The sequence below is a fragment of the Mesoplodon mirus genome (genome assembly GCF_964341445.2).
Source record: "Mesoplodon mirus genome assembly, chromosome: 3".
Classification (NCBI taxonomy): domain Eukaryota; kingdom Metazoa; phylum Chordata; class Mammalia; order Artiodactyla; family Ziphiidae; genus Mesoplodon; species Mesoplodon mirus.
Genome location: NC_138978.1, coordinates 115,303,806 through 115,315,629, shown reverse-complemented (window position 1 = coordinate 115,315,629; position 11,824 = coordinate 115,303,806). Strand labels below are relative to the sequence as shown.

Here is an 11,824-nt window from a genome sequence, read left to right as displayed (position 1 = left end):
TCCCAGGGAGCTCCCCGACCAGTGAGAGCCATGGGCTGCCCCTTTTCAATTACCCCAACCCCCCAGGACAAAAGAGTGGGAGACAGAGTCAAACTCCCTTTTATGTCCCCATCAGGAGTCAGAGATGAAGACACATTCCCAGTAGCTTCAAGTTTATTATTTTTAGTTTCACTCTCCTCACATCCAAACAGCTATAGCTTCCCCCAGACCAAATCTCTTTTCATGAGAGCAGATTCATGCCTCCACACAAGTTCTGAGGGGTCTGGGGGACTTCAGACTCTTGTCAGTTAGGTTGGGCCCCTCCGTGTTAAGGGGGCCTGATAGCTCCTACAGGTCTTTGCCACATCTATACACAAAAGCTTAGAAAATTTCTTCAGCATTTGGGACCCTGGTGTTCTGTAGCTCCAGTAGCCGCTGTACAGCCTCGGCCAAGTCCTGTTCCCCAAGTCGACGATTATCTCGAGTCCGAATGTTCACTGTTCTCTTACTCTGCTCTTTCTGGCCAACCACTGCAGAAAGAGGGGAGGTTTGCGAATCTCAGGGAAAATTTATCCAGAGGATATCTCCTTTTGCTACGCAGAAATTTAAGAGACCGAAATCTTTAGGAAGAGCAGAGCTCAGACATGGTTCCGGAAAGGATATATTTAGCTAACTCTTGCTCTCCAGTTCCCTGGTCATCCTGAGGAGATAAAGAAATATTCCAGACATTCTCCTACATGCCTTATCACTTCCACTCAGGATCCCAGGAGTCAGAGATAGTAGGGTCAGCCAAAGAAAGACAAACAGATCAAGAAGCAGATCCAGAGAGAGAGAGAGAGAGAAAGAAAGACAGAGAGAGACAGAGAGACAGAGAGAGAGTGAGTGAGTGTGTGAGTGTGTGTGTGTGTACATTAGAGAAAGGGGAGGGTGGCAGGGTGGATGACACACGTGCAAGTCCAAGGGATCATGGGCAGCTTGATCCAAGGCTGGCAGGATGAGTGGATGTGTAAAACTAGAGAACCAGGTAATCTGGCTGAGACGTTCCTACTCCTTGCCTTCAAGACAGAGCTCTGAACCTTGGAAAATGAAAAAAAGGAGCAAGGTAGGCCTAGACTACTTTTCTTAAGGCCTTTCTCCTCATCCCTTAGGGCTGGCTCTATCTAGGTGTAGAATAAGCAAAGCTAACTAATTAATGCCTTATTATCCCTTCCTGTTCCTTTCTGATGCTCCCTTGGCTAATTACTAACAGACACCAAGAGCTAGGGCGGGGGTCAGAAGAAAACTGTTCTGAGGGTCAGAGGTGCTGGTCAGGGGGTGAAGGAGCCTAGGGCCCAAATGGCTCAGGAGTTCTGAATCCTGGCTCCTGCCCAGCTCAGGTAATGAGCTGCAATTTACCCAAATACGCGGATGACCAAACGTAGTAGACAGGGAAGAACAACATACAGGCCGAGTGGAAGAGTGCAAGGCTCTGAGGGCTGTGCTGACCCGGTCTTACCGAACTGAAAATTGTAGTGGGCAAGCTGAGCCCGGCGGATCCTCCGGCCGAGGGTCAGTCCGCAGTCAGCGTCCAGGTCGCCAACCAGTCCTGCAGCTCGCAGGCTCCGCTGTGCCTGGGGTAGAGGATCATTGACAGGAACCTCATTTAACGGAAGGCTGAGGAGCTAGAACCGTCTGATGCCAGTTCTCCTCAAGCTCCCCCATCTGCCCCTCCTTCCTCTGCCTCAAGGCTCTCCAGTTCTCAGGGACAAACCTTCCTCACTCTATACATTGAGGCCTCTCCCCAGCCCCCCAGCCTCCTTGTCGGCCTCCTCCTGGAGCCAGGCCTCCCTGGACTCTGCCTGTTTCTAGACACCACTCTACCCAACCAGCTGCTCGACTCTAGTACTGTCCATATCCTTACTTCTCTCTAGAAAGGAAAAATAAAACAAACATTTCTCCAAGCCCCCTTTTGTGCCAAGTGCTCAGTTGTCAGCATTCAACATTTATTAATTTGAGTGCAGTCTTGTGATTCCAAGTGCCGTGCCCCTTTCACTACCCCATGTGGCCTCTGCTACCCATTGCTCATCCCCAGCCTCCCTATTAGTCTTGCTTCGGCCCCCATCCTCACCCCCAACTCCTCACCTCCCTGGCATATTCCTCTTGCTCAGTCCCCACAGGTATGACCACCACCTGGAATGGTGACAGCCATAGTGGCCTGATTGAGAGAACAGAGGAAGGCAAATTATTTATCCTGGCTCAGACCCCAAGTGTGGCTGCAGGGAGCAGATTCTAGAAGGAAACAGAAGCTGGAGTCTGAAGGGAGCCAGGATGTGGAGCATGCACTACCTGGCTTGAGGGCCAGAACAGGAATCGGAGGTCGGAGGTCTCACCATTTTCCCCCGCAGCTTTCCGCCAGCACTCCCAACATCCTTTCCACAGAACCTAGCACTGCTCGATGAATGAGGACTGGACGCTCCAGGGCCCCCGCCTGCCTTGGAGGGAAAGGGGAGGGGGGGTGGGTGGAATGGAAAAGTGTCACACAATGTGCACCCAAGATCACCTTCCAGTTTCCAAGAATCTTCAGCCCTGGCAAGGGAGGGTGTGGAGGATGTGGTTTAGTTTTTAGGGTCAAAGGCTGAAAGGGAAGTTGTTCTCCACCTATTCCATGGGCCAAGGGAAAAGGAGACAGGACAAGGTTCTGTACCCCTTGTACTGGAGGTCAAATCTCAGGGGCAGTTGGAAGTCAAGCTGGATTGTCCCACACTGATGGGGCCGACCCAGGGCATCGTGGAGGTGCACGTCAATCTGGAGGAGACAGAAGGGAGGACATGAGAGAAACCAGAACCAGTATCCTCCATTATGCATGCCACCCCCTTCTGCCTAGCCACATCCCAGGCTGTGTGGAGAGACGTGTCACCCAGCTGCATCGTGCTGTCCGTCACTCGCTGCAGACTCTGGTGGTGGCTCTTTCCACTTAATAGTGGTGTATTATTAGGGAACATCAACATTCACATGAATGGCCCATCCTCACCCTGGCCTCTCAATTCCTTGAGTTCTTCATCTTAGAGACCTTCATCCGCGCCCACACTATGGCTACATCCTTCATGCTGTCATCGCCCAGAATGGCTGTACCTCTGAAACAGTCCATCAGACACCTGCTCTGATTACTATCTCTTGTCCTTCCAGCTCTGACAATTATTCCTATTAATGGCTCTTCAATCTCTCGGCTCCTTAACTCCTCATTTTTCTTCCCATTCACAGGCCTCTCAGCCTCTCCCACCCCTGTTTCTTTCCCCATGAAGCTCTCCCTGGTTCCCTGGTTTCACTGTTCTTCTGTCACATCCACATGACAAAACCCCACCCTGGTGGCACCCTAGCCTCCCACCTCCTTGGCCCTGGAACAGAAGTGGCCAGTGCTGCCCAACACGCCACACCACACAGACGCAAAAACAGCGATTGATTGCAAGTCGCTGTTGGGAACCTCAATTGAACCCTTGCTGCTGCCTGCAATCCTCTGGCTGCCCTAATCAGCTCTGCATCCTGTTCTCCTCAAGGATTTTCAAGCTTTCTCCTCTCTTCCCGTCTTCAACCCCCGCGCTGACAACTCTCCTATTCCCCACTCCTATCTCAGCAAATGGTCCTGCCTCCCATCTCATGGAGAATTCTGATAGTTGGTATCATGAGATGGGAAAATGTCTCAACTTCTGTCACCACACCTGTAAATATCCTGGCACCTACCCACAAGCCTTTCCTTCTACCCCCTAAACAACAGCACAGGTGGTTCTTTCTGTGGAGGGCTCTGGATCCCACTCCTCAAGACTCCCCAGAAACTTTCCTCTACTGAAACCCCTTCTACAACATCAACTTCTCCCTGACCCAAACAGGCTCCCTCCCATCACAGCATTTAAACATTCTCAAGTCTCTCCCTTCATCAACATCTCTTTGGATCTGCCAGCTACTCTCCTTTGCATTTATAAGAGCCAATGTTCTGGGAAGTGTTAGGTTCATTCATTCACTTCTAACTCCATGTCGTCCCCACTTTACTGAAAAATGGACCCTCAAAACCTAACAGCCTTTTCACTAAATCCAGGAGACACTTTACAGTCCTTTTTCCCCGACTTCTTACACCTCTTCCAACTTGCCATGTGAGTTTTTACTCTTCGCCCCAGCCTCTGCCTACAACGTTCCCTCCTGAAGCACCTTTTTACTTGGCCAACGATTACTTTTCAGATCGGAGAGAGATTCCTATGGGAAGCCTTTCCTGACCCTCCTGAGTAACGTGCCCCCTTAGTACCTACACAGCACTGATCCCACGGTGCTGCAACACCCTATTTACCTCCCAGAGCCCTCACCAGACCTAAGTTCCATAAGAGCAGGAGATGTACTGCTTTTCTTTATATCTTACACAAATTTAAAAACATTCCTTCGTATTAAACAGTTAATAAACTAAACAAAAAAAGGAATAAATAAGACTCTAACCACGGTCCCCAGCTTACCTTAGGCCCATAGAAGGCACCATCTCCAGGGTTGAGGTCCCAGGGTTCTCCAAATTCTTCTAGGGCCTGTTGAAGGACCTTTAGAGGAAAGGATACAAGAGAGGAATATGTCATCTTAAACTTTATGAGCAACAGATCCCTCTAGTCCCCAACAGTGACCCTCTCAGCATATGCCTCTACCAGGGACCCTGATTCCCATCTCCCCTCTCCTTCCATCAGAGACTGGTTTATCTGCCTCTGCTTCCCTACCACCTGCTCACCTGCTCAGCCTGGTCCCAAAGGCAAGGCTCTCCCAGGAAGCCAGATGGCCGGGTAGACAGTGCCAGGTGGAAGGAGAACCCAAGGACAGTGTAGACAGAGCGGAGGAAATCAAGACAGCCTCGGATCTCTGCTTCCAGCTGGGGGAATAAGGGCAGGTGAGCTGCGTGCTAGCTAGAGCTCTGGGGTGGTGGTAGTTTGGGGAAAAGAGGGCAAAAACATAAAGGAAAGGTTGCGATAGAATGTAGCTAAATTATCGTATATAAAGAGGGCAACTGAGGGTCAGGAACGTTGGCAGTTCACAAGGAGAATGAAAGGCGGCTTAGAAATGCTTTGGTGGAGCTGGGGAAGGGCCACCTGATCGGGTGCACAGAAGATGTGAGCGTCATCTTGCTGGAAGCACCGCAGCCGGGTCAGTCCCCCCAGACTGCCAGAGGCCTCGGCCCGGTGCAAGGCCCCGAAGTCAGCCAGTCGCAGGGGCAGCTCTCGCCAGGATCTGGGCCGGTGGGCGAACATCAGGCTGAGGTTGGGGTGGGGAGGAGTCAGGGCCACAGGGAAAACTAGCCCCTGAAGACTGCTCCTCCGCCCAGGCTGCTTGCTTCCCTTCTCTGCACCATCAGCTAACACGCTCTCCAGCCTCGGCATGCCTGAGTCCTGTCAATCCCACTCATCACAATCTGGGCCCTGTCTGGTTCAAAAGTGAATCTCAGTAACAACAATAATAGACGTCACTTACTGTGCCCCTGTTCCGTGATAGGCACTGAACTGAAAGAAGAACCTTAGACAGCAACTCCAAACCCTTGATATTACACATGAGGAAGGAGACTGAGGCTTAGGGAGGTGCAATGATTTTTCCAAATTCACATAGGGAGCTAGAGGGCAGATTCAAGACTCAAATCAGGTGTTCCAATACGATTGCAAGTTTTCTACAACTTAGTACTTACTAACCAGCTGCCTAGCCCTAGCCCTGGGAGGACCCAGGTCTCCTGGATCCCAGCTCACCAGTGCGCAGGACAGTTCATGGGCTTGAGGGCGAGCGTGCCTGTGGGATGGCTGGTAGAGTGGGCACTCTGGGAGCCGGCATGGCTGTCAGAGCCTGGGGTCTGCAGGGCAAACATGTCTTCCCGGTAATGCTCCCAGTGCCCTGACAGTTCCCAGAGTTTCGTAGAAAACAGCGTGGGGGTTTTCACTTCTGAGAAACCACGGCGGGTGTACTCGGCCTAGAGAGGAGGGTACAGACATGGAAGGCCAGAGTGACTGGGGGGAGAGGAAGCAGGATGGCGGCTGTGTGATTCTTCTGGGCCCTCAGGTCATGCTGAACACAGCTACAACCTAGTACGCACCATCCTCCCTCGCTATGCTCCACACTGTAGACCACACATTTCTAGGCCCTTGCTAAAAGTCACTAGCACTTTACGATATTTATGTTTACACTTCTAATCCCCCTCTTTTAACACCTGGCTTCTTCTAGGCCCTCAGTCCCTCCCCAGTCTTCCTTCCCCTGAACATGGGTCCTCCTTACCCTGATAAAAGCCACGAGTACATTATACACCCTTGTCCCTCGAGGCAGGAAGAAGCAACTCCCGGGGCTCAGTTCATGGAAGAAGAAGAGCTCCTGTTCCTGGAGTCGGGAACGGCAACGGTCACTTCAACGGGGAAGCAGGGGCTTGGGAACCCAGAAGAGATAACTGACCAAGCTGCTCAGTCTGCGGGATTCCGAATCTGCTCTCAACTTCACAGTCAGGTTCCTTCATCTCTCTCCAACCCTTATCATCACCCCCACCCTGACCCCATTTTCCCAGTCTCTGTACCTTCCCAATGCGCCGGTGGTCCCGTAACTCTGCTTCCTCCCTCCACTCTTCCCAGGCCCTCAGCTCCTCTGCAGTGGGGAAGGAAATTCCTGACACTCTCTGCAGTGTCTCTGGGGTGCTGGAAAACCTCCATAAGGATGATGAGTTCTGTGGGAGGACAAAGGGAGTCAAAGGGAAGATGAGGACAACCTCTCTTTCAATCCTCATATGATACTCTGAGCATAAGCATCACAGGTATGACACTTGACAACGATCCCATCTCACCTCTCTCTCTACTTTTCCCACCATCACCACCAGGATGGCCCCTGCCATCCTCCAGACACCCCCTGCCATGTATACCACCCCGGAGGTGCCTGAGCCTTGATTTCTACATATGTCCTGCTGAATTCTAACCTTACCCTGCCACTTCTTTTTGTCCCCATTCTCACTACCACTGCCCTACCAGCACCCGTGTACTTTGTTCCTTTCCCTTCTAATCAATGACTGCTCAGGGAAGTAACCCTAAGTTCTGGTCAAATATTAGTCTATCCACCCCCTTATCAACCTCCCATACAGCTGCTAGAAAACTCAGTCTCCCACACTAGGTCCTGTTCCTGGATCCATGCAATTCAAATACCTCTGCTTATTCTTTCCTTGAACAATTGTATGGTACTAATAGGAAACAGCCTGCATTTTATAGCACTTTTAACTTTTCCTCAAACGCTTTCTCTTGCGTTAGTTGGTTTTGTCTCTATGATGTGGATTTACTGGTAGGACAGGAATCAACAGCTTCATTTTATAGATGGGAAAAACGGGTAAGGAGATTTACCCAAGGCCGTATACTTCATCAGTAGCAGAGACAGGACTAAGAGCAGATGCCTAGGTTTTCAGTCCAGGGCTTTTTGCTCTGCACATCTGCCTCTCCCCTCTCTCCCTGCTCCTATTCCGACTAATAGCTCACCTTGCCCAGGAGCAATATTTTCAGAAAGGGCAGGCCTTTGACTTAAGAGTATTCTCTCTGTGCCTGTCAAATGGTGTTCCACACTGGCTCTCTCCACAGGAGCCTTCCCTACATGACCATGTCCAGCCTGTTCATGCCCTCCCTCGCCATCTCCCTTAGTGCTAATGTCTGACTATGGACTCGGAATTGGCTTCTGGGCCCTGGCAGGGTGTCCAGTATCTGTTATCAGATGGGGATTTCTAAAAGGCAGGGACAGAGTTTCTTTCTATTTCTGGATTCCCCCATAGCTATCAGAGCAGAAAAGGGGCTGACAGAGAGGGTCACCTTCCCATTCCCCAGCTCACTCCAGTGAAAACAGTAATCTCAACCTAACCCAGCCCTCACAACTGACCGTTAGCAGCTTCAGGCCTCCAATCTGTCCAGTATGCCGAAGGTGGGGGCCTCTGCACAGATCAACCAACATACCACACCTGGGAGAAAGAAGGGGCCAGTTAGTGATTTCCAGATTCTTGAGCTTCTAGGATTCTCCCTCTAGGGTGTTTAGCTGACAGAAAGAGACATAAAGAACTATTCCACAGAGAAAGCAATGGGAGATAAAAATCAATTCCCATTTCTTTTTTGGGAGCAACAGATTACCTCTATCTTCTTTCCCTTATCCCATTTCTGGCCTTCTTTAGTGCATCCCCACCTCTCCCTGTTTCCCTCAGTCTTGACAGCTCTCACCCATATACTGTTGCCGTTGGACCTGTCACTTTCTCCTTGATCAGGTGAAGCTTAAAGGGGTTATCCTGGAAGAAGGGAAGAGTGAAGACAAGTCTTTATTCCCACGAAGAAGTCCTGAGAGAGAGCCACTCCTTCCCTCACGTCTCTAGATTATCCTCCTAAACTTGTGTGTCTCCGCCCCACCTTGAAGAGCTGCCGAAGCTGATCCTGGGAAGCCTCTAGTCTCCGGAAGGGTTGAGCAGCAGCTGCAAGTTCCTGACAAATCCGTTCCAAAACAGGCAGCTCTGAGCCCTTGATTGTCCTGGAAAGATGAGGGTTGGTTGGCTTCCATCCTCTAAGGAGCATCACCTGGGTGTTGGCCAGGGGATGAAATCCTGCCTTTCAAAAACATCTAAGATTATTGGCAAAGACAAACAGACTAGGGGAAAACAAATAGGAAATCAGGTACAAAGTTTACAGCTGGAGCAAAAGCTCTCTGTACGAAATTAAATATTGTGTGCAGGCAATCTGGATAAAGAAAACTAGAGCAACAGTAATGAGGGATGAAGTAAAAGTTGAAGAATTCATAAAAGCTAGAGAAGGTAAGTTTCAAGCAGATTTAGAAAAGGAAGGACATGAACTAGTGGAGAAAGTGGTACCTATGTCACAGTTGAGGCATGGAGGGACCTGCCCCTAGCTTTCTTTCTCCTCCAAACTGAACATGCCTGAGGCCCCAGAAAAAGGCCTCAGGAAAGAGGTACAAACTTTCAGTTATAAGGTGAATAAGGTCTGAGAGACTAATGTATAGCATGGTGACTATAGTCGATAAATTCTGTACTGCATAAGTGAAATTTGCTAAGAGCAGATCTTAAGCATTCTCACACACACAAAAAAAGCATGTGCTAATTAACTCGACTGTGGGAATCTTTTCACAATGTATACATGCATCAAATCACCATGTGTACACTTTATATTACAATTTTATTTGTCAAATATAGCTCAAAAAAACAGAAAAATAAAGTAAAATATGGTGAAATCTTTGAAAAAGAAACCACCCCAGAATCATTCTCTTCCTTCCTTGCACTACTCACCGTTCCTTTCCAAGGAAGAAATCATGGTAAAAGCCACATCCTGTGCTTGGACCTTGACAGAGGACAGCACCTAGAAGTTGTTCAGCTGCTGCCCCCAGGACACGGGTACTGGAGTGCCAGAATACCTGGGTTCACAAGAACGGAGGTCATGAGTTCATAACCTTCTCCTTTAGCCCCTAGCTCTCAGATCCTCTCCTCAGAGAAGCTGGCATGAAACCAGTATGAATAACTATCACAAAATGGGGAACCTGACTTTGGGGTGACCACCAAATAGTAAAAAGTAAAACGAAAACAAAAACAACTGAATAGAAAAGAAAGAAGGCCACTAGAAGCAATGCACAGAAGACAGTAAGCCTCACTCCTCTAGTGCTTCCGGTTCTAGAGCATAGTAGGAGGCTAGTCAGTTTTCATGCCATCCAAGCTGACATGAAAAAGTGGAGAGGAGGCCAGGCGATGTGCTCGGTTGTGCAAGCCACATTAAAATTAAAAATATGCTACAGATGACTTATAATGCATGTCTCAAGAGTTGGAGGGCTAACGTGGCATATTATCCTCTATTTTCAACTTTATATCTCTCCCTTTCACTAGCACAATGATCACTGCTTAACAGACCCAGGCTAAGTAAAAACTTTCACCCTAAGTTTCCAGCTTAGCCAGGAATAATCAAGACAAGCAATCTGCGGTAGGCCTCCCTCCCAACTGCAAATGGAGAAACTGAGGCAAAAGAAATAAATGCTAGAAGTGCCCACTTAAACGTCTCTTAGTTTAGTAGCCACTGTATCCCTGATAAGGAAGAAACTTACTGCTTTCCCCTCTGCAGAATCGAATGTCAGAAATCTGAGGTCAGAATCTGTCTCTAAGGGCCGCTCCAGATCATAAGGTTCTCCATTCACTTGAGCAGCCACTGCAGTATCTGCCAGTTTAGAACTTTAGCAGTGGGGGATGGGGAAAAAGAGAAAAACAAGGTTACCATCCAACGGGGTAGAGAGGGACTAGTCTCTTAGCAACTCCAAACTTGAAAGGGGAAATGTGTTACCAGAGCAACAGAACCTATCGTTTTCCCCGATGCATAACAGAGGAAGGGCAGAAACTATGAAACTAATGCAGATAAAAAGGAATCAGCAGGAAAAGCTGTCTTGATGAGAATGGAATAAACATACAGAGCTCTTTCCCTGCTCAAATCGAGAAAGTACAGAGATAGAAGGATTATCCTGGTAGGTACAGAATGGGCCTGATACCTGATCTGCTGGGCTAGTTGGTAAGGGGTTGTGTTCCATGCCACAGCATCCACTTTCTGGCCTCCAGGAAGTGATATCTTGATAGTACGGTGTTCCTTCTGTGTCATGCTTGCTAACCTCTTTACCTGAGCAGTCCATAGCTCCTCAAAAAGGCCAAGCCGCTCTACCAACCAGTGTGGAGGGGTCGGCACTGCTGCCTGGAGGGAAAGATGTTAGGAGGTAACACATGTCCCACCATTCCTTCTTGGGACTGGGGACAGTGGGAAATTAGAACATTTAAGTGGCCGTGGTCCTAATCCCTAGTCTTTAAAAGGACTGGGTGATAACGGGTCCTAGGCTGGGAGCCCTAGGCCCCCCAGGCTGCTGACCCTAGGAAAAAGATGGCGCATCTAAGGGTTAGAGTAGCCGGGTCTGGAGACGCAGGGCAGGAGTAGAGGGGGTCAGGCTGGGTTGAGAGCCTACACTTTGGGATTCCGCTGGGGTGGGTCCAATGTGGTTCGGAATCTTTGGGTACCTCACGCACCATGTGCAGCCCGCAGGCTTGTAACCCTGGGATCCGAAGCCGCCGCCACCTCTGATACAGCCCCATTTTCCTTCAGACCCGTCCTACATCCTCAAATAAATGATCGCCGCTTCTCCATCGCCAGATTCCTCATTGGCTTCCGGCCCAACAATGTCCATGCCTATTGGTTATTACAGCTGCCACTCCAGTCTGGGACCACCTCCAGGAACTCCGAAGAGGTACACCCCACACAGCACGAGCAGCGATGCGGGTGGTTCCGGCTGACCGGAAGACCTAAACTGTTACACATATGGGCAATTCCAGAGACCTGCAGTTTCAGACCAAAGTAGCAATAAGATATCCTGAGGCTTTGAGGGCAGGGGCAGGAAAATTCTCCAGAGTGCGAATGGGAGAAAAACAGATTAGAAAGGGTAGTCATTTTCTTTTAACCATTAAGTTTTCTTTTACGTAGTCTCCACTGGCAGGTAGGAAACAGGTAAAAGCATAGACTTTGGGACAGGACAGACCTAGTGTAAATCCTGGATCGCTATGTAATTTTGGATAAATTAATTTCTGATAAGCTTCAATTTTCTTATCTATAAAATGGGAATAATAATAGTTATCATTCTGAATTGTTGAGGTTAATTTTATGTAAATCATCTAATATACAATAATGGGCAACAATAGCTACAAGCTATGAGAACAAATGAATATAACCGCTTTGGGGCTAGAGCGAAAAATCTGCAGAGGGCACTCCTTGGAGTCCCTTCATACTCATCGTGCTTAAATAGGGGCCTTAGAAACCTCTTAATCTTACAGATGAAGAAT

The 11,824-nt window shown here is 49.1% G+C and overlaps 1 protein-coding gene across 2 annotated transcripts; it reads right to left on the bottom strand.

The window, feature by feature from the left end:
• Positions 1-135: 135 nt before the first annotated feature.
• On the bottom strand, positions 136-11,163 carry TARS2 (threonyl-tRNA synthetase 2, mitochondrial). 2 transcript variants are annotated; one of them, XM_082613156.1, is made up of 18 exons: positions 11,018-11,162; positions 10,495-10,691; positions 10,060-10,183; positions 9,257-9,381; positions 8,370-8,487; positions 8,187-8,251; positions 7,855-7,933; positions 6,524-6,670; positions 6,235-6,333; positions 5,715-5,932; positions 5,070-5,232; positions 4,715-4,852; positions 4,455-4,532; positions 2,663-2,763; positions 2,349-2,450; positions 2,101-2,173; positions 1,475-1,589; positions 136-509 (listed from the first exon to the last, which is right to left on the bottom strand). In XM_082613156.1, the coding sequence occupies exons 1-18, from the start codon at positions 11,081-11,083 to the stop codon at positions 361-363; spliced, it is 2,157 nt and encodes a 718-aa protein (XP_082469282.1). In that variant the 5' UTR covers positions 11,084-11,162; the 3' UTR covers positions 136-360. The 2 variants fall into 2 exon arrangements, 1 of the variants encoding a protein (XP_082469282.1); XR_014293327.1 differs by lacking the exon at positions 136-509 and having other exon boundaries at positions 1,525-1,589; positions 2,349-2,446; positions 11,018-11,163.
• Between the last annotated feature and the right edge of the window lie 661 nt (positions 11,164-11,824).